This window comes from Anabrus simplex, chromosome 11 (genome assembly GCF_040414725.1).
Source record: "Anabrus simplex isolate iqAnaSimp1 chromosome 11, ASM4041472v1, whole genome shotgun sequence".
NCBI lineage: Eukaryota > Metazoa > Arthropoda > Insecta > Orthoptera > Tettigoniidae > Anabrus > Anabrus simplex.
The window spans coordinates 115,543,982-115,567,885 of NC_090275.1; the positions used below are offsets into that span (position 1 = coordinate 115,543,982).

The 23,904-nt window shown below is 41.9% G+C and overlaps 1 protein-coding gene across 1 annotated transcript in view; it reads left to right on the forward strand.

Moving 5' to 3' along the window:
• Positions 1–229: 229 nt before the first annotated feature.
• The window catches only part of LOC137502684 (uncharacterized), a 79,119-nt gene continuing 55,444 nt past the window's right edge, over positions 230–23,904 (forward strand). Inside the window, exons 1-3 of the mRNA XM_068229626.1 lie at positions 230–411; positions 580–736; positions 13,422–13,478. Of these exons, the coding sequence (XP_068085727.1) occupies positions 230–411; positions 580–736; positions 13,422–13,478 (396 nt within the window). The remainder of the gene's footprint in view (positions 412–579; positions 737–13,421; positions 13,479–23,904) is intronic.

Consider the following 23,904-nt stretch of genomic DNA (forward strand, 5'->3'; position numbering starts at 1 on the left):
GCTGGAAATATTTGCAAACATCCATTGCTTAAAAACACACCACACAGAAAATAGTCAATATATCGTTTAAAATAAATGCAGTAGATACAAGATGGCGTCAAGTGAGACGGTAGTGTAAAGTTGCTCTTTCTACATCCTGTTTGAATAGCAAGTTAATTAGCTGAAAGTGCTAATCCGAGTTTAAAAAAGATATATATTTAATTGCCTTCTTGTTTAGAAAGTAATCATCATGCCCGTAAAGGAAGTAGCTAAGAAGATATTGGCTTTCGAAGATGGCATGAAAGACCTCCAAGCTCGCCTAGACTCAGCAGTCAGTGCCGCCAACCCACCGAACGTGCTCCAAGCGCTTGGTGGCGAGTTCCAGGCATTCAAGAAACCGGCCAGCGAAGACATCTGCAAGCTTCAAGGGGAGTGAAAGCTCTGGAAGATCGGCTCCAGATACAAGACGACGTGCTGGGCGAGGCCGAACTGTACAGTCGCCGAAACTTCCTTTCATTGCATGGTGTCCCGGAACAGCCCTCCGAGGACGTCTACATTTTCAGTAGAACTTTCAATTCTTGACGTGCATCGTTGCCACAGGCTGGGCCGCCGAAATGGAACGTCTGCTGAAGTGATCTCACAGGGAAATCGACCGATCATTATTAAGTTCCTTCGATACCATGATCGTGATCGAGTGTGGCGCACGAAGCGACCTTTGAAGGGTAGTGGGCTCATGCTAACTGAGTCCCTCACAAATGTGAGAAAAATATCCTTAATCAGGCAAGGGATCTATGGGGACTGTGGAAATGCTGGACTCAAGATGGATGGAACTAAATCTCAAATATGCACGATTGCACAGTTAAAAAGCATTGCAGGGAGTAGAACTAACTCGTGAACTTAGATAAATAAATTATGTGTGTAGTAATTAGTTTATATTTGTGTGTGTGTAAGTGTGTGCTTGTACCAAGAATATCGCTAGAGGCTTTAAATGATCATTTCGCACGGCCAAGAATAGCCTCCATCTCCTTTCCTAAAAATTCACTACCCTTGTTACAACAGCAGTCTGTCTATGAGCAATTCTCTTTTAGAAATGTCAGCTCGAATTAACTTAAAGGTGTGATATACTCTATTATATCTAATGCCACAGGTAATGACAACATTCCTATATCGCTTATTGAATAAATCTTAGGAGTTGTTCTGCCAGTACTTACTCATATTTAACTACTGCTTGACAAACGGAGAGTTGCCAGATAGTTGGAAAGTTGCATTAATGAGACCCATCCCGAAGAGCTCCAAGTTAGATTCTCCTTCAGATTATCGTCCAGTAGCCATCCTACCACCCTTATCCAAGGTGCTTGAACGTCTAGTTCATACACAAGTTACTGAATACCTTACCAAGCATTCCCTCCTTAATCCCTTCCAATCCGGCTTCAGGAAAGGACATAGCACAGAGACAGCTTTACTACGAGTGACAGATGATATCAGACGTGCAATGGACCAACGAGACGTGACTATACTGATATTATTAGATCTCAGTAGTGCCTTCGACACTGTCAACCCTCAGTTACTACTGCACAAACTACGAGAGCTAAATTTTATTAGTGTGTCACTTCGTTTCTATTCATATTACCTTGAAAATCGCCGTTAACGTGTGACTGTTGGAAATGTGAGTTCAGGATGGCAAAGTAAGACGCTCGGTGTCCCTCAGGGGTCGGTCCTCGGACCACTGTTATTTATCATTCAAATTAATGATATATCAAAAGATCTTAAATTCTGCAAATCGCAAGTGTACGCGGATGATATACTGATTTACTATCGTTCAAAACCGAGCGATATCGATACAGCAACTGCTAAAATAAATTCCGACCTTCAACATCTTAGTAACTATGCAAATAAAACAGTTTATTAATGAACCCAAATAAGACTGAAGTTATTATTATCGGTATGAGTAAGAAACTATATTCCCACAAGCAGCAGGACATCTCTCCGACAATTTTAAACAATAAAATCATACCCATGGTTCATGTTTGTGGGTTACTGTAGTCACGTCCTAGTTCCTGAACCATGGGCAACGGCTGAGTGGCCTAGTAAGTGGTCTGAGAGTCGGGATACCAGTTGCTATGGAATGGGAGTGGGCATCTCGGACATATTCTGAGTCGTGGCCCTACTTGTGCTCAGGCGGCTAGGACTACACAATTCACCGGTGGTCCATAACCCGTGAGAGGAGAGATCCTCACTAGGACTATGTGCAAGTAGGGCAGCATCCTGCTTCATGAATTTACCGAGCTCAGAACACTTTAAGCAAGCCTCGGACCTATGGGAGTAATGGAGTCCCACTCCCATTTGACAGGCAAGGGACTCCTTGGAAACAACTTGGCGAACGAAATGGAATTCGATGGGGAGCTAACAATATTAATGGGGCTTATGGAAGAAAGAAGGTAGAACTTGCTGAGTCAGCAAAGAGGATGCATCTGGATGTGCTAGGAGTAAGTGATATTCGGGTAAGGGGAGATAACCAGGAAGAGATAGGAGATTATAAAGTGTACTTGACGGGTGTTAGAAAGGGAAGGGCAGAGTCTGGGGTAGGGCTCTTTATCAGGAATACCATTGCACGCAACATAGTTTCTGTTAGGCACGTAAGTGAGCGAATGATGTGGGTATATTTGTCAGTGGGAGGAATTAGGACAAGAATTGTGTCCGTGTATTCACCATGTGAGGGTGCAGATGAGGATGAAGTTGACAAGTTTTATGAAACATTGAGTGACATCGTGGTCAGGGTGAACAGCGAGGATAGAATAGTGCTAATGGGCGATTTCAATGCGAGAGTTGGGAATAGAACTGAAGGATACGAAAGGGTGATTGGTAAATGTGGGGAAGATATGGAAGCTAATGGGAATGGGAAGCGTTTGCTGGACTTCTGTGCTAGTATGGGTTTAGCTGTTACGAATACATTCTTCAAGCATAAGGCTATTCACCGCTACACATGGGAGGCTAGGGGTACCAGATCCATAATAGACTATATCTTAACAGACTTTGTATTCAGGAAATATTTTAGGAATGTACGAGTTTTTCTGGGATTTTTCGATGATACAGACCATTATCTGATCTGTAGTGAACTAAGTATCTCTAGGCATAGGGTAGAGAAAGTGAAATCTGTCTGCAAACGAATAAGGGTAGAAAATCTCCAGGACGAGGAAATTAGACAGAAGTACATGGATATGATTAGTGAGAAGTTTCGAACAGTAGACAGTAAGCAGGTTCAGGATATAGAAAGTGAATGGGTGGCATACAGGGATGCTGTAGTAGAAACAGCAAGGGAATGCCTAGGAACAAATGTGTGTAAAGATGGGAAAAGGCGAACATCTTGGTGGAATGATGAAGTGAGAGCAGCCTGTAAACGTAAAAAGAAGGCTTATCAGAAATAGCTCCAAACAAGGGCCGAGGCAGACAGGGATTTGTACGTAGATGAAAGAAACAGAGCGAAAAAAAAATAGTTCTTGAATCCAAAAAGAAGTCATGGGAAGATTTTGGTAATAACCTGGAAAGGCTAGGTCAAGCAGCAGGGAAACCTTTCTGGACAGTAATAAAGAATCTTAGGAAGGGAGGGAAAAAGGAAATGAACAGTGTTTTGAGTAATTCAGGTGAACTCATAACAGATCCCAGGGAATCACTGGAGAGGTGGAGGGAATATTTTGAACATCTTCTCAATGTAAAAGGAAATCATCATGGTGGTGTTGCAAACAGTCAAGCTCATGGGGAGGAGGAAAATGATGTTGGTGAAATTATGCTTGAGGAAGTGGAAAGGATAGTAAATAAACTCCATTGTCATAAGGCAGCAGGAATAGATGAAATTAGACCTGAAATGGTGAAGTATAGTGGGAAGGCAGGGATGAAATGGCTTCATAGAGTAGTAAAATTAGCGTGGAGTGTTGGTAAGGTACCTTCAGATTGGACAAATGCAGTAATTGCACCTATCTATAAGCAAGGGAACAGGAAGGATTGCAACAACTATCGAGGTATCTCATTGATTAGTATACCAGGCAAAGTATTCACAGGCATCTTGGAAGGGAGGGTGCGATCAGTCGTTGAGAGGAAGTTGGATGAAAACCAGTGTGGTTTCAGACCACAGAGAGGCTGTCAGGATCAGATTTTCAGTATGCGCCAGGTAATTGAAAAATGCTACGAGAGGAATAGGCAGTTGTGTTTATGTTTCGTAGATCTAGAGAAAGCATATGACAGGGTTCCGAGGGAAAAGATGTTCACTATACTGGGGGACTATGGAATTAAAGGTAGATTATTAAATTCAATCAAAGGCATTTATGTTGACAATTGGGCTTCAGTGAGAATTGATGGTAGAATGAGTTCTTGGTTCAGGGTACTTACAGGAGTTAGACAAGGCTGTAATCTTTCACCTTTGCTGTTTGTAGTTTACATGGATCATCTGCTGAAAGGTATAAAATGGCAGGGAGGGATTCAGTTAGGTGGAAATGTAGTAAGCAGCCTGGCCTATGCTGACGACTTGGTCTTAATGGCAGACTGTGCCGAAAGCCTGCAGTCTAACATCTTGGAACTTGAAAATAGGTGCAATGAGTATGGTATGAAAATTAGCCTCTCGAAGACTAAATTGATGTCAGTAGGTAAGAAATCCAACAGAATTGAATGTCAGATTGGTGATACAAAGCTAGAACAGGTCGATAATTGCAAGTATTTAGGTTGTGTGTTTTCTCAGGATGGTAATATAGTAAGTGAGATTGAATCACGGTGTAGTAAAGCTAATGCAGTGAGCTCGCAGTTGCGATCAGCAGTATTCTGTAAGAAGGAAGTCAGCTCCCAGACGAAACTATCTTTACATCGGTCTGTTTTCAGACCAACTTTGCTTTATGGGAGCGAAAGCTCGGTGGACTCAGGATATCTTATTCATAAGTTAGAAGTAACAGACATGAAAGTAGCAAGAATGATTGCTGGTACAAACATGTGGGAACAATGGCAGGAGGGAACTCGGAATGAGGAGGTAAAGGCTAATTTAGGAATGAACTCGATGGATGAAGCTGTATGCATAAACCGGCTTCGGTGGTGGGGTCATGTGAGGCGAATGGAGGAGGATAGGTTACCTAGGAGAATAATGGACTTTGTTATGGAGGGTAAGAGAAGTAGAGGGAGACCAAGACGACGATGGTTAGACTCTGTTTCTAACGATTTAAAGATAAGAGGTATAGAACTAAATGAGGCCACAACACTAGTTGCAAATCGAGGATTGTGGCGACGTTTAGTAAATTCTCAGAGGCTTGCAGACTGAACGCTGAAAGGCATAACAGTCTATAATGATAATGTATGTATGTATGTATGTAAAATCATACCCTACTCTACTTCAGTGTCTAACTTAGGAATTATTATGACTGAGGCCCTAAATTGGACTCAACATATGACAAGCACATGTAATAAAGTACATGAATGCTTATATCCCCTGAAACGCTTGTATTCTCTGTTCGACTTAAAGTATAAATAATTCGCTCTCTGATACTTCCTGTATTTGACTACTGTGACACTGTGTTGACTTGAACTACCTGCGACAGTAACAAGAAACTGGACCGGAGCCTGAACAGCTACATAAGATATATCTTTAATCTGCGATATGATGCTCATATATCACCTTATTATAAGGAGCTGTCGTGGCTTCGAGTGCACCAGCGCCGTGAACTTCACATGCTATCGCTTCTGCATAAAGTACTTTCCACTAATACTCCCGACTATCTGTCTTCATCTTTTTTTACCTCTCGTCCTATCATGAACAAAATGCAAGATCTGGCTCCGCTCTTGCCATACCTGTAAACCTCACTGCTGCTTACAGCCGCGCCTTCATAATATCTGTGTCTAGGTCATGGAATTCGTTACCTGCGAACATTAGAGAAAATCCTTCTCATCGCAAGTTAAAAGTGGTTTTCCGCGAGCAATTAATTGCTGAGCAGATCCCGCTGACTTGCTGGATAATTGTTGAGTGAATGAAGGAGTGAATGAGATGAATGAATGGATTACTGTAGTTACATCATTTACGTGTACTATCATTATTCTATCATTATTCTTCTTATTAGGTTTCTAACGATTTAAAGATAAGAGGTATGGAACTAAATGAAGCCACAACACTAGTTGCAAATCGAGGATTGTGGCGACGTTTAGTGAATTCTCAGAGGCTTGCAGACTGAACGCTGAAAGGCATAACAGTCTATAATGATAATGTATATATGTATGTATGTATGTATGTTATTATTATTATTGCTACTTTATTTGTATTCGAAATTATATGTTGCTAGCTGTTACCCACGGCTTCGCTCGCGAGGATTTCGGAATTTGACAAAATTACTTATTCCTCGGTATTGCACTAAGACATTTTCTGTAAATCCCTAAAGTGTCAAAACTCACAGAAAACTTGCATTTCATTGACGCCAGAAACACTTTGTAAACCACGTTTGTGGCATTGCCTTTTGGGGCTAAGATGACCAGGCTACTGGCGGACCTAAACCTTTTATGTCAAAAAAATGTTTTTCCTTATTACCAAAGGATATTCCAAATATCAAATTTCACGTCCGTAACATCTTAGTTTTTGAGATATAAGTATTCTCATCAAGAGAATTCAACTCCTTCATTTATTTTCTATCTCCAGCTTAAGTTGATTTTCAGAAAACAAAAAAGAGACTACAGATACCAATATACTCATTACAAAAACTTCCCCACTCCTTGGCTGAGTGGTCAGCGTTGAGGTTTTCGCTTCACAGGGTTCCGGATTCGATTCCGGGCTAGGTCGGGGTTTTTAATCACGTGTGATTAATTCATCTGGCTCGGGGACAGGTTGTTTGTGTTTGTCCCGACATTCTCCTCTTCATATTCACTCAACACACCACATTATCAACCACAACAGGAACACGCAATAGTAATTACATCCCCACACATACGGTTGGCGTCAGGAAGGGCATCCAGCCGTAAAACAGGGTCAAATCCACATGTACGACACAGTTCGCACCCGCAACCCCACAGGTGTGGGTAAAGCGGTAGAAGAAGAAGATACTCATTTTAAAAATTCACCCGCTTTTTTTATTCTTTTCACCCCCTTAAGTGGATCTTCCACAAAAAAAAGGTGTGTTCATTTTTAAAGGAGATTACAAATACCAATTTTTCATGTCTGTAACATGTTAGGTTTTTGTCATACATCTATACTAATATTAATATTATAAAGAGGAAAAAATTGTTTGTAACGAATAGACTCAAAAACTACTGAACCGATTTTAATTTTTTTTTCACCTATAGAAAGTTACATTGCGAGTGAGTAACATGGGCTGTATTTTATTTTCAAAACAATTCAAAACAAACAGGGGGGGGGGATGTAAGAAGAATTGGCTAATATAGGCAAAATATCGAATTTGTCGTATAAGGACGAGACAAAGCTCACTTTAATCCTCTTGACGCAAAGAACAAAACTCGGTAAGCCCTACTGGCTCGAAAACCATATTTTAACGCCCTAGAACCAACCATTATGGAGATATTGGAACCACACTACCCCTGTTCTAGGAATCGGATAAAGAAACGAACGGCCGTAACCATGGCAACGTCAGCTCCAAGATTCTACAGCAGCGAGATTATACATGTACGTTTGGGCATAGCTGCCAACCAAAATTGGTACACATATGACTTATTATCTAGGAAAAAGAAACTGTTGTGTAAGACGCTTAAAGCACTCCTTTGGGCGGGGATGGAAAGGGAGTGAAGTATAAAAATAATAGCCCCGGAGATCTGCGCAGTACAGCGACCAGCGGTTGTCGACGGGCCTCCGTTTTTACGTACTGGCTTAGGTTTCAGCATTTTGCGGAGTCTGTTACCTATAGTTTAAACTTTTTTCTATCAAATCATTGGAGTAGTAGGATCACTGATGTTATTAGTGCCGATATTTTGGTCCACTTTTACGACCATTGTAACCATGAAACCTATATACTGTACAAAATTGTCAAGATGGTGCGCCCATGACTTGAAAAAATTTCTCAACATTTATACTCAGGTTCATTATATGATGTGCGACATGAGTGACAAGCCCTGAGAATTATAATTCTCGGTAATTATAGTAGTTTCTTTTATGCATCGCGTATTTCCTTGATCATTTGTAATTGTTATGAAATGTCGGATCAAACAAATACATTCAATAATATTTATATTTGTGGTACTATCTAGCGGAAGTGTACTTACACTAAACCTGCAGCTTTCTGAAGGGAGCAGGTATATCTAGGTTGGAATGAAGGAAAAACATGGTAGCAAATGATCTTAGAGGTCGACACTAATTAGGAACTAATATTTAGAGGCCCCCATGAAGAAAAGAAGAAGAAGATACACTATAAATCGAAACATGACAAATAATTTCTACGTACTTAAATAAGTACATCAATGATATAAATATCTAATGAAGTCAGTCACACCGATAGTATGAGTAAGTAAAGCCAGTTTCTGATAACCCGTACGAAGAACGGGTACTTCAGCTAGGTGTAGATAATTTCGCTGCTGTAGAATCCTCGAGCTGACGTTGCCATAGTTACGGCAGTTCATTTCTTTATCCGATTCCTAAAGCAGGGGTGGTGTGGTGCCAATATCTCCGTAACGGTTGGTTTTAGAGCCCGTACGGTTTACCGAGTTTTGTTCTTTGCGTCAAGGGGATTAAATTGAGCTTGTCTCGTCCTTGTACGACATATTCGATAATTTGACTATATTAGCCTATTATTTTTATATCACCCCGCTGTCCCCGCTTCCCCCTCAAATTGTTTTGAAAATTAAATACAGCACATGTTACTCACTGGCAATGTAGATTTCTATAGGTGAAGTAATGTTTAAAATCGGTTGAGTAGTTTTTGAGTCTATCCGTTAAAAACAATTATACACATTTTTCTTTATAATATTAGTATACAGTAGATGTAAATGTATACTCCTCTAGTGGTTACGTGTAAGAGGGGGCCTTGAGCCCTAACTTCGCCACCAATAAAGGCACTATCTATCTATCTATCTATCTACTGTGCGAGAGCGTTATTTAACTGTGAGGTTGGACGGAGTGACTGTCAGTGGGTCAAGAATGCCTTTACGACGACGAAGATGCCAGAATCGACAACTCACTGCGGTTGAACGAGGCCGTGCAATACAGTAGGGCTACGTGAAGGTGGTTTTTCCTTCCGTGCTATTGCAAAGGAGGAGTGTCTTACTGTGCATGCGCGCTGGCAGCAGTGGTCACGAGAACGTGCTGTGGCGCAGTTGGGACCACACTGACACAAAGAACCATTAGAAATCGCTTACTTCAAGGACAACTCCGAGCCAGACGCCCTGCGGCGTGCATTCCACTTACCCCAAACCACCGCCGTCTGCGACTTCAGTGGTGTCAAGCGAGAGCTCATTGGAGGATGGAGTGGGGGTCTGTCGAGTTTTCCGATGAAATCCGGTTCTGCCTTGGTGCCAGTGCCGACCGTGTGATGTTCAGAAGGAGGCCAGATGAGCGCCTGCATTCCACCTGTCTGCGGCGTCGACACCTACACCGGGAGTTCTGGTCTGGGAAGCAAGTTCCTATGACAGCAGAAGCACTCTCGTGGTTATATCATGCACCCTGACTGCAGATATGTACGTCAATCTGGTGTTGTCATTCGTGAACAATATTACTGGTGGTGTTTTCCAACACCCCCATGCCACTGTTGTAACCCAACGTGCTCTACAGAGTATCGGCATGTTGCCTTGGCCTGCTCGATCCCCCGATCTGTCCCCAAGCGAGCACATATGGGACATCATTGGACGACAACTCCAGCGTCATACACAACCGGCATTAACCGTCCTCGCATTGACCGACCAAGTGGAACAGGCATGGAACTTCATCCCACAAGATGACATCCGGCTCCTGTACGACACAATGCCTGCATTCAACAATCAAACGATTAAATCGGTTATTAATGGACTAGGGTGGCATATTTGCGATGGCATTCCTCGCGCGGGTATTAACCTGTAGTCTTCTACCTTAAATCAATTAAGTACGCTCGCTCGACAAATATAATGCCAAAATTCCCGTATTCCACATTTCTTATTGCATGGCGTTAGAATATTTTTCTTCCGCTAGTTTATGTGAATTTTACCGCATACTTCTGCCTTCGATTTCTAAACTCTCCATTTGAAAATTTAAAAAGGGCTCGATGTACGAAACCGTTTGAGGATTTTGAGATGTTCTTCCAAACTTCAAATCTTTCAAGTAAATGTTCTGCACCCTTTGAAGTTGATACAAATGCATTTTGCACCAAACCACGCTCACGTATTCCAGTTTCGCCCTGACGAATGTGCTGTACAAATTAATACGCGTTCTCTTGCTTTTAAGTAGCATCATATTTCTACATGTTTCCGTGACCATCTCCTGTCCATTCTTCACGTTGATAAATATAAATGCGAGAAATATTAACGGGCCAAAATTAGATTCTTGAATTACACCTGTTTTAAACACATATTCACTAGCATTATATCTAGAAACGTATTACCTCCTTCCACTCAGATAAGAAGAGAAGAACATACAAATGAATGAGAGAACCCTTAATCATTTAAATTATTTAAAGCATATCTTGATTAATTTTGTCGAAAGCTTTCCCAAAATTATGTACCATCTGATAGATAAAGAAGCAATCATTGAGTGAAATTTCAGCTTTCTCCAGTGAACGGATTCGTAGGAATGAATAGTTTCAGTTTTTTATCAACGTGTCATCCCCATAAAGGATGGAATTTTTAAAATCATTCCTTAGTAAGCAGCCACATTCTAATAGAAATATCGCCCCAAAATTTCATTGCTTTACGTCCAGAAGCTTTTCCTAGGCATTGTCTTTTAAAGGAAGGCCTACATGTTGGCATTTCTTATAGTAGAGTAATAGAACTCTTTAGTATTCTGTATGATGATTTAAGGTTATTTGGGGTATAGGCTAACCACCTGTTACGGAGGGATATGTGGTTCCCACCACTGATGGCCTGACACTGGGAACGTGTAAGTTACCTCAGGCACCAAGTCAGAAGTTACCATGTCCGAAATATTGGTGCTTGAAATCCTTGCAGTGTTGTAGTCAGCAAGTTAGAATCAAGTGATTGTAAACCTAAGCCGATTCTATTCGCTAAGAATAGATTTCTGTATGCTAGACCAATATCATATTAATTGTCTCCCACGAACTTAGAGTCTACGTTTCCGTTTTTAAAATTTGAGGTTTCATACTTGTATCGAAAAAAGGAGATCATGAAGAAATAAAAATAGAAACTGAATACGCTAAATAAAAACCTGACAATTAATATGAATATTAAAACACAAAAGTTAAGAACAATTACAAACTTATCGATCGGAAATTAGCGGAAAGAATAGAAAGAATAGTGAATAGTGTTGTAACCAAGGTTGAAGTTTACAGAACACAACTTTTATTGCTTCACTTTATGATATTTACACAAATAACTGAAATTTATTTTGAAGCAAAAAGGAATATTGAATCTTGAGAAAAGTCTGTCTTTATACAATATGTACAGGTTTGCAGTCTTTATATACACTTCTATCTTGAAAAGATAGTCTTTGTGAATTGACACTTTGATAGTCGAAAACTATCTGGCACACTAACATAAATGTTCATAAGAGTCCTTGTTTGTTGAAGTGCCTGAATTCCTAAAAAGCAAGTTCAATTGATTGAAGAAATTCCACCTAGCGAAACTAAGGGAGCTTGCATAAGTTAGGGAATGAAAATGGCTTGTAAAAGAATTACGGAACATAGGCAGCGGAAACAGGTAAGGGAGCGGTGACCAGAGGTGAAACCTCGCACTGCCAGAAATTCAGTCCACCTGGTCGAAGCACATTTTCAAGAGGAGTAGCCTCCGTGCTCGACGTAGGGTGTATTCTGGAGCTGGACACCGGGCAAGTGGGCGAGTGAGCAGGCCGGGAGCTCCTATTTATAGTACACTCGATGGTCAGGCACGCGCACTGAGGGCTGCGCGTCGAAGCTAGCAGAATGATACACAGGCGCGCGTGCAGCTGGCAGGCGGAGCGAGACGGGAGCGCCGGACATACAACAAATAGTGCAGTGAAAAATGATTGCAACGTAGTTACCAACTAATTCACTGAATATTCCGTTAAAATGAGAGGACGACAATTGAGGACTCAGATTACAACAGTACGTCACATTGCTCTCTACATCGTGAGACAGATACACGCCTTGCCACAGCACGTCTAGCAACTCTCCACAGCCTGAGACAGGTACACGCCATACGAGAGTACGTCAGTTTGATCTATATACCCTGAGACAAGTACTCGACATACTACAGTACGTCATATTGCTCCACACATCCTGAGACACGTGCTAGACATACTACAGTACGTTATATTGCTCTCCACATCCTCCGGTTCAGTTTTCAGAATTGTTAATTCCCCTGGCTTGGGGACTGGGTGTTTATGATGCCTTCGCCATTCATTTTATCCTCATTAGGTCACCATCAAGCCTATGCAGATGCCATGCACCATTATTATTATTATTATTATTATTATTATTATTATTATTATTATTATATATTAAATAAATATGTGAATTTACAACGGTCGTACCAATCGTTCGCTGGTTAATTAGCTTCCTCGAGAGATTAATGGATTGTTGGTGTCCGACCCATGATCACGGGTTCGATTCCAACCAACAAAAGGGAACACTAAACCTGAAAGAATGCATTTCATTTTAGCAGATCTACCTACAAAAAGAAAACTATATTATTCCTATAACAGCAGCCCTGCAGTGTCTTCCTACAAGGGTCTAGGAGTAAACGGAAGTGAAATACCAACGCTCTGTTATCCATACAATTATGTCAGAAGTAAGAGGGGAGGAAGTATATACGACGAGTAACGCACGGTTGATAGTTAGCAGTGGCGATCTGACGGAACCCGGGTTCCAGCACCTCTCGGACATACGTCAGCAAGCCGCGTGCAGTGGGTCGAGGGGAGAAGGACCAGGGTGTGGTCTGCAATAGCACTCTCCGATGCCTTGCTCTCAGAATTACGTGCGACGTTTTTTCTCACTGCTTTCAAGTTTTGTAAATGGAACAATGTGTCAGATGTTTACATTATAATGTGCTTTATACTTCTATCATTCTCAATTGAGGTTTAGCCTTGGTAGCCCTCAGTATACGCCACTGGCGCAGAGCGTGCGGAAGACATTAAACTTGGGCAAGGAGAGAAGGACACTGTACCGAGTGCGATGGCTCAGTTCACAGCGGAACATCCCAATTAGCTTTCTCTTCATCGGTAGTGCATATTGAAGCTCTCAACAAAGATCTTCTTATAGACATGATACTGTATAGGCTTTTGGGCTTATGCCGAGTCAAAAATGTTCTTTCCTTAACGGAGTAAATGTCTGATAAAGCACTAATAATATTTTTTTTTTCAGCTGCACCGGAGCAGAGAGACTTCACCAATTCTGGTCATCATGAGTCACAGTCCTCAGGTGAGTCTTCATCTACATCAGCATTAATGTGAGCTCCGCAAGTACTGGAGCCTCTAGCAAGACTTTCGGTACATGTTTGTAACAGTGATTTGTACAGTCTGTTTATCTGTGAATATTGTCGTATGCGCGTTGGAAGTCATTGAAATTAATCATTATAAATATTCTATAATAATCATGGTGCATCTCAAGCAGTTTCTACAACCTGTGTGTGAACGATGGGGTCTGAAGCCAGCTTAATTATCCTGCATGATGTCCTCTACAAAATGTGGCTTTCTGAGGAACATTAGACAGCGCCTTGTAGGGGCGATGGTCCAGAGGTAGTCGATTGGATTTAGGGCAGAGCTTTGTGCCGGCCATTCTGATTTATTCACTTCGACTTGGAATACTTGGAATATGAAAGGGTGCATTGTTATGTAAAAGTGGAAAGGGTCGCTAACAAATTATTGTCAAAGGGTGGGTAGCAATGAATCATCCAATAACTTCTATCAGGCATCGATATTCACGGTTCGAGTGGTTAAAGCCGTTGGTTCAGGACCAAACCACGAAGGACAGATCTCTACCAGGGTGTTCTCTCCACTAAATGTCACTAAAGACACAACACACTCCACTAAGTAATACTCACTTGGCCTTTACTGCAACAACGTGTGGCTTTCCCATTCTTGTGGAGTCCACAGGCGATCGTTCAGTTAGGTAGCTTGTCAATGGAATACAGGAGCCAATTGTACGAGTACTGGACTCACTTTGCCAATCAATCGTCTGTGGATGCTCACCGCTTTGACTTCACCACTCGTCGCAGATATCGTGGGTCCGGATTTGTTCATAGTTTTAGGCTTAACTAATGGACAGACTTAAGAGCCCAACAGTTATAATAATTAAACAATCTAATCTGATTCTCGTCTGCATTGCCGATTAAGTCCGAGTTTGCGGTTGCAGTATGTTCTGCCTGCAGGTAGTGAGGAAATAACCCAGAACTGTATTTGTAAGGGGAAGTAGGTCCAATAAATTCTTCTCCTCCGACGTAGGAAGCTTGACGTCCTCAAGTTTTTCGTCCCTTTGCGCTTCCTCCTTACATCTCGCACCCTTGACCCTTACTACACCCTCGGACTGAGCTCCAGAGTTCCCAACACTGTATCTTCGACCTGAACTGCGCACTAAAAGTCTGTCACCTAAGTTTGATTTTGCCGGACAGATTTCCTTATTGATGGAAATTACAATTTTACAATGAAATGTTACTTTCTGAGCATTATTCAAGTCCAGATTTTTCAAATATCGAGAAAAGATAACAAACTTTTCTCGTTCTCTAGGAGGACCGCGACGTCGGTACCACACCAGCAGGTCTCGAACGAGAGTAGAAGTCACAACATTCCGGATGTAACTATGTTAAACATTTCTGTCCCTTTGTATCAGAATATATATATTTTTTTTGCTATTTGCTTTATGTCGCACTGACACAGATAGGTCTTATGGCGACGATGGGATAGGGAAGACCTAGGAGTTGGAAGGAAGCGGCCGTGGCCTTAATTATGATACAGCCCCGGCATTTGCCTGGTGTGAAAATGGGAAACCACGGAAAACCATCTTCAAGGCTGCCGACAGTGGGATTCGAACCCACCATCTCCCGATTACTGGATACTGGCCGCACTTAAGTGACTGCAGCTATCGAGCTAGGTATCAGAATATTTAGGAAAAGGGGCAGAATCTCTGGAAAATTTTAAATCACTTAGCCGGGTAATATTAGAAGGGACACCAAGTTGGGAAGAGATATAAACACAAGAGTTTTGTTAAAAGAGTAAGTCCTTCTATTGAAGTTGAGGAAATTATTCATTGTGACGAATAGTTGTGTGGCAGAGAGTATGTGTCCGCACACATCGTGGGTAATTGGAAATCAGAAAATAAATCAAGTTACCGGTGCTGGGTCGTGGTGTTCCGTATTCAAATATTATTAAAATACTAGAGTTTCCTTGCTGTTAGCACAGAGATAAACTCCTGTCGAATGGCTATTCTCAAATACGAATTGCTTGTGGCCAGATGAATCCTTAAGGCGATGCTGATAACTGCTGGGTGACACGGTCAATGCGGTTTCCTCGAAGAGACTGGACTGGCGGAACATCTCCTTCACGGAAACTTCTTTAACACTTTTGGTTATTTTCCCGAGTTCCAGCGAGTTCCGTCACGTGATTTTGAGACAGGAAGACAAACAAAAATGTAAGGGAACCTAATGGAAGATAAACCCGGAGTACCTGAAGTGTCCAGACATAAAAAAAGTCGATAGGGACCTAAATGTTAGGAAATACATTTTATTCAAAGCAATAGATGATGCCGCAGATTTTAAAACAAGATACAACTATCCCTACTAAATGAAACATTTTTGGGATCAAATTATCTTCAAAGGTTTTGTAGCATATCTACGTTAGGCTGCATATAGTATACACGTTGTTTACAGTTAAATACACTCAATAGTACTCGTCTAGATTTTCGCCAACAAATGTAGATAATATTAATTTTCTAATTAGCTTGACTTTTAAACGTTTACACCGGAACATTTATAATTATTCCTTAACAATATTAAGAATGTACATTCTCAATACAAACACAAATGATCTTTTGCCATTCCGCTGTTAAGTATGCATACCATTTTCCTTCAAACGATTGGTCTTATTATTAATGAATGTGAACGGGCTGTGAAATAGTGTCTACTCTTCCACATGCCACAAACAGTCGCCATTACAGTCCAAGGCTATTTACAACTGATAGGAAAAGAGTGAATGAATTTATCACCTGAACGTAAATAGGATCCTCAACTTTAACTACAATAATCTCGAAGAGAAACAGAGAATAAATTATCACAACCTGAGATGGAAATTAGGATCCACATGGCGTTGCAGTCTCTCACAATGTTACTGGAGGCTCGGAGTGGGCCTCATAATTTACACCAATGAGAATGAATTTGGCCACCGGATGTTTTATTACTTGTCACTTGATTACATTATTTAGCGACCTCGTCCTCGCCGTTATCACTTATATTTCCCATTTGACAATATATCATTAATTCTCTTTCTAAATTAAGAGCTTTACATACTGAGTGATCTTGTTAGTCATCTATTCATCCAGTAGTTATCTTTCAATTCTCTATTGTCGAAGCTATGCCTGTCAAACTACGGTCCTCAATTTATCAACTGTCAATCCAAACGTTTAATTTTAAACTAAATCCACTGTATACGATAGAAGTCGCACACAGGCGTACTGTTGTGCATAAAAGGAATGTAAAGTCAAAATTCCACGAAACAAATTAACCTCAACCGTACAAAGAAGAAAACAATCTAATTATCGAGCAGTGGAGTAATGAGAAAAGACCGCTTCTGGCCCAGGGGCTAATGGGCAAGATGGCCGCCGCGCGCAATCTACCTCTAGGGCTACTGCGCAAGATGGCCGCCACGCGCAATCTACCTCTAGCTACGCGTTACGACCTCCGACACGTTCAGACAGTACGATGTCGTCATCTTATGGAATACTGTCGAAAGAGGCTACTGAAAGGGGTACCTGACTTGAGAGAGCATGGGTTAGCGAACTCGGGGTCTTTAGCTGAGTCCAGGCATGATGTATGCTAAGTTATTGTCTATCTAACTTCCTTTGGCTAACTCTTGTAGGACACTTTATTCCGAGGTGGTTGGGGGTCGAGCAGAGTAAAGCTCCTCCTGGGGCACCCTTGCCTTAGGTAGGAACCGAGCAACCTGTGCTGTTGTTGTGTCTGCATTGGCGAAATCACGGAGTCTTTAGCTGAGTCTAGGCATGTTGTGTGCTAAGCTATCGTCTATCTAACCTGCTTGGCCAACTCTTGTAGGGAGCACTTCAGCTCTAGAGGAGCAGAGTAAATGCCACTCCTAAGGATTTGAACGTGGAGTTGACATAAACTCAAGACTAAAGAGCTTAAGTGCAATTCAAATATCCTCACCCTGATTGAAATATGTGTACGATGTGTACTGACTACAGTAAATATGGAGACATGTTCATCTCAGCAGAAAAAGAATGACTTTGCGAGCTAAGCTGTATTTTCCCCTATCTGGTGTAGTACTAAAAAATGTTGACAATATGTTATGATGCGAGACACTTGACTTGAGAGAGAACGCGGAGTCTTCAGCTACAGGTCAAAGCTTGTTCACGATGACGTCACTACAGCTCTTGCTACCAAGATAACGTTACTCTACTTAGATCTGAATTGTTTTATGAGGTAGGGTGGAGGGGTAGATTTTTATTAATGGTATACTGCTAGTCGTAAGGGTAACTAAAAGGGATGGGCTAACTCAGGAGAGAGCTGTGCTAGGACACAGAGGTAATTAGACATATACAGAGCCTTATAGACGCGTTCTCTAATTTTCTTCTTTCTTTCTTAACCTGCTTACCATCCAGGGTTGATTTTTCCCTTGGACTCAGCGAGGGATCCCAACTCTACCGCCTTAATGACAGTATTCAAGAGCTACAGACTCTGGGTCGGGGGATACAATTTAGGAGGATGGCCAGTACCTCGCCTTACATGGCCTATCGTTAACTTCTTAAGACTTAGCTGCTTACCTGATTATGGTTAAGAGTGCTAGGTTAACCCATGCATATGACACCAGGCTTAACTTTACAAGGGCGTTACAGTCTCAAATTTGAGATTCGATCTTACGCTCAACCCAACTAGACGAGATAAGACATGATCCAGGGACTTTGATGCTGAGATTGGTGGAAGGACTAGGGATATGGTGTGAGGTGTAATACAAATGCTTTATTTACAGACGGCGTAATATTGGGGAGCATCTTCGAAGTTCTAAAAAAACGGAGAGCCTAGCATAACATAGAAGAAATAACTGCACGTGCAACTTGACTAGCTTTCGATGTATTTGCTAACACATAGAATACAAAGTATTTTCTCCCTACAAGTTTGCATCTTAGGTACAATCACGCAGGAAGACCTTACCTATCCTTGTACTGAATACCCAATGTAATACGTAAAAATAATGTGGTGCCGGAATTTAGCTCTGCAGCATTTCGCGTATTATCAGAATTCCCGAATACAGAATAAAATACTTACTTACACTTTACGTTCGATACCCCTGCAGGCCTAACGTTGCGCTGACCACGCGTTAACCTCCTAGGCGATGGTGTAAGCCTTAATACATAACATGCTTCATTCATTGAGACGTAAGGCTGAAAAGCAACCTTAGGTCCAGGGGAGATGAGCGACCGCGCAAGGTATCAGCCAAAGAAAGACAAAGGCTACGAAAGGCGTGAAAATTAAAGATTCCTTAGCCCTCGTAAACCTAATAGAGTAAGGGTCGGAAAAGAACAAGAGTTAACCGAGGAAGGTCGGATAGGATATATAAAAGTGAGTGACCTAACACAAGTAAGTAGAAGCATGCGTATACATGGGCTCTTATGGCACTAACCCGGTGGAGGCTGTGCTAGGGCTTTTTGCCTTGTATCTAATAAAATCCATGACCCAGCCTGGAATTACCCTAATTCGAGGTTCTATCCTCCTAACCGGATGCCCTCCTAACTTGCAACTCTCGGTGGAGTGATGTAGGAGGGTGATGGAATACTGCTGTAAGAAACGACTAAAAAGGGGGTGCTCGAGGGCTTTTAACTTCCGAGCGTGGTATTAGCGACAAGAGGACCTCAAGCTGAGTCTGGCATTAATTATAGTTGTTTAACATTTTTGAATAGGGAATCGAAGGTTTAGTGACTCGAGAACAGTCTTCTACTCATAACCACGAGGCTTTAGGAATCTGCTGACAGTGTAGCCGGTTACGCTATGTAAGCAACTCAGCTGTCGCAGAGATGCATGCCGTTACAATTGACATGAATGAAATATCTGACCCGCACACACTTCGACTCTTTGAATACAACTCTGCATCTGTTGGCACAAAGGGGTCTATAGCTGAGTCTGGCATAAGTCTAACAACTTGTAACTCATAAGCTATTAGTTTTTATTAGCTTAACATTCGGAACAAGGCTACTATGCAAGATAGCTGCTATACTTTATTCGTTTAGACTTAACTAGAGGGCTGCCTTATAGGCTGACAACTTGTAACTTAAGACCTCATGCATTACAATTGTGTCAAACACGGAATGTAGCGTACAGGACCTGTTATTTCTCTTTCTTCTTCTCCTCCTTAACCTTTTTCTCAATATATTTGGATTAACACGACGAAAACACATAGTTCGCAAGCCAGAAAACGTAATCATGCACAGTTAAATTTATGACCCAGCCGAAAATTAAATCTAAGCCCTTGTTGGTGTAGATGAAGAGAAGTTTATTAGACGGAAACACATAGTTCTCAAGCCACAAAACATAATCATACGCAGTTAAAATCACGACCCGCCGGGCATCGAACCCAACGCCTTGTAAACTTAAGGTTAGTGTGCTAATGATACAACCGAGGAGCCTTGTATCAAATAAAATCCATGACCCAGCCTGAAATTGCATCAGCCCTCGACAATACAAACTATTAAGTGAACTACGAGGGGTTATTAACTGCGTGTCTCTTATTACTCTTAGAAAATGTACATTTAAGCTCTGCTGATAAAATGTTAGTCTCTTCTATCTTTAAAGTCGTAACGATGTCGCAACGTCTATTGGTTAACACTTGGTTTCTTTCGAGCTTAACATTCAAACTATATAGGCTATACTCGTATATATAACCTGTAGCGTGCCTGCCTCTTACTCGGAGGCCCCGGGTTCGATTCCTGGCTAGGTTAAGGATTTTTACCTGGTTTTGTGGGTTGGTTCGAGGTCTACTTAGCGTACGTGATTAGAATTGAGGGGCTATCTGACGATGAGATAGCGGCCCCGGTCTAGAAAGCTAAGAATAACGGCCGAGAGGAATCGTCGTGCTGACTACACGACACCTCGTAATCCGCAATCCTTCGGGCTGAGCAACGGCCGCTTGGTAGGCCAAGGCCCTTCATGGGCTGGAGTGTTATGGGGTTTGTTTATGTGTATATAACATTTTACTCTTACGTCTAATCTCTATTGATAAACTGTCGTTCTCTTCTGACTTCAAACTGGTTACCTATCTGACCTTTATTAATCCAAATGTCGTTTCTTCTAATGTTTAACTGCCTGCTGTCATTTCTTGACGGATACAGTACTTTTGCATCCATCTCTTGGCACAGGCCAGAGTAAAGTGTAGCTTCCACCGAAGTCCCAGTCAACATTCATGGCTGTGACAATATGGAAGTTGCTGGGGTATGGGTAGTGCTGAGTAATGACATTCAGAGCATGACTAGTGCATCTAAGTGTTATGAAAGGTGCTGCTCATAGGGTCAGTCGTGCTGCAATAGTACTTTCTGACCCAGTGAGGAAAGCAATGACAAACTACCTCGCTCATCATCTTGCCTAGTACGCCTCATTACGGTGCTCCATTGGTTTTTGGGTTTTCCTTACAGCCGCATAACCTTTGGTGGTGTAATCTGCGGATCCAACCAGCCTCTGGGCTGATGACCTAACAGACAGACTAATTTTTAAACTTGCGACTCGACGGAAGAACATTTGGTGGTGCTATTTGCTTTACGTCGCACCGACACAGATAGATCTTATGGCGACGATGGGATAGGGAAGGCCTAGGAGTTGGAAGGAAGCGACCGTGGCCTTAATTATTTGCCTGGTGTGAAAATGGGAAACCACGGAAAACCATCTTCAGGGCTGCCGACAGTGGGATTCGAACCCACTGTCTCCCGGATGCAAGCCAACAGCCGCGTGCCCCTAACCGCATGGCCAACTCGCCCGGTGGAAGAACATTTAACGATTCAGCTGAAGTTGGTACATTTTTTATAGCAGCAACACCCTTATCGATTGTGATCTGCAAGAACGCTTCTACTTTGTTAGGAATAGCAAATTAATCTCTATTGGTAAATGGTTTATCTCTTCTAACTTTAAAACTCGTGACGATGTGTAACCTCTGTTGTTCATGATCAATGACTGTTCACAATGTACCTTACAGTAATGTAATTTGTTCGTGTTGTGTATATCTGTGGTTATTCTTCAATAAAGAACTGCACTGGATGATCTACCAGACTTATGGTTTTTTGTTATAGTCCTTTACTATAAGCAGTTACAACCTAAGCTTCTCAACATTGTGTATTATTCCGGCTAAGGTACACGGGAAACTGATAAATATCTGATTCTAAGAAAACGAAAAGTATACCGTGCTAATGACAATGAGTTAAAACTGTGTGTTCAGAACCAAAAAGAAATTCGTGCTACACACATGATAGTGAACGGAACTCAGGGCTTACGGCTTATTATAAGGCAAAAGGGCTTTCTCCTCTTATCAAAAGGGATACTGCTCCAAGCAAAGGGGCTAAAGGGATCCTCCTCCTAGCAAAAGGGCTAGAATTGAACTTGAAACGGAATAGTAAAACGGGACTAGGAAAAATTGTAAACGATTCAATACTTATGCTTTTTACATGAGGACATAGCGGCTACACATAGTATTGATAGGGCTAGAAAGAATAGTGTAAAGCATAATGCATGTACTTTATAAATAGGGACAGCCCTTTTGCCCTTTTGCTAGGAGGAGGATCCCTTTAGCCCCTTTGCTTGGAGCAGGATCCCTTTTGATAAGAGGAGAAAGCCGTTTTGCTCTTTTGCTAGGGGGTGAAAGCCCTTTTGCCTTATAATAAGCCGTAAGCCCTGAGTTCCGTTCACTATCATGTGTGTAGCACGAATTTCTTTTTGGTTCTGAACACACAGTTTTAACTCATTGTCATTAGCACGGTATACTTTTCGTTTTCTTAGAATCAGATATTTATCAGTTTCCCGTGTACCTTAGCCGGAATAATACACAATGTTGAGAAGCTTAGGTTGTAACTGCTTATAGTAAAGGACTATAACAAAAAACCATAAGTCTGGTAGATCATCCAGTGCAGTTCTTTATTGAAGAATAACCACAGATATATACAACACGAACAGATTACATTACTGTAAGGTACATTGTGAACAGTCATTGATCATGAACAACAGAGGTTACACATCGTCACGAGTTTTAAAGTTAGAAGAGATAAACCATTTACCAATAGAGATTAATTTGCTATTCCTAACAAAGTAGAAGCGTTCTTGCAGATCACAATCGATAAGGGAGTTGCTGCTATAAAAAATGTACCAACTTCAGCTGAATCGTTAAATGTTCTTCCACCGGGCGAGTTGGCCATGCGGTTAGGGGCACGCGGCTGTTGGCTTGCATCCGGGAGACAGTGGGTTCGAATCCCACTGTCGGCAGCCCTGAAGATGATTTTCCGTGGTTTCCCATTTTCACACCAGGCAAATAATTAAGGCCACGGTCGCTTCCTTCCAACTCCTAGGCCTTCCCTATCCCATCGTCGCCATAAGACCTATCTGTGTCGGTGCGACGTAAAGCAAATAGCACCACCAAATGTTCTTCCGTCGAGTCGCAAGTTTAAAAATTAGTCTGTCTGTTAGGTCATCAGCCCAGAGGCTGGTTGGATCCGCAGATTACACCACCAAAGGTTATGCGGCTGTAAGGAAAACCCAAAAACCAATGGCAGCACCGTAATGAGGCGTACTAGGCAAGATGATGAGTGAGGTAGTTTGTCATTGCTTTCCTCACTGGGTCAGAAAGTACTATTGCAGCACGACTGACCCTATGAGCAGCACCTTTCATAACACTCAGATGCACTAGTCATGCTCTGAATGTCATTACTCAGCACTCCCCCTACCCCAGCAACTTCCATATTGTCACACCCATGAATGTTGACTGGGACTTCGGTGGAAGCTACACTTTACTCTGGCCTGTGCCAAGAGATGGATACAAAAGTACTGTATCCGTCAAGAAATGACGGCAGGCAGTTAAACATTAGAAGAAACGAAATTTGGATTAATAAAGGTCAGATAGGTAACCAGTTTGAAGTCAGAAGAGAACGACAATTTATCAATAGATATTAGAAGTAAGAGTAAAATGTTATATACACATAAACAAACCCCATAACACTCCAGCCCATGAAGGGCCTTGGCCTACCAAGCGGCCGTTGCTCAGCCCGAAGGATTGCGGATTACGAGGTGTCGTGTAGTCAGCACGACGATTCCTCTCGGCCGTTATTCTTAGCTTTCTAGACCGGGGCCGCTATCTCATCGTCAGATAGCCCCTCAATTCTAATCACGTACGCTAAGTAGACCTCGAACCAACCCACAAAACCAGGTAAAAATCCTTAACCTAGCCAGGAATCGAACCCGGGGCCTCCGAGTAAGAGGCAGGCACGCTACAGGTTATATATACGAGTATAGCCTATATAGTTTAAATGTTAAGCTCGAAAGAAACCAAGTGTTAACCAATAGACGTTGCGACATCGTTACGACTTTAAAGATAGAAGAGACTAACATTTTATCAGCAGAGCTTAAATGTACATTTTCTAAGAGTAATAAGAGACA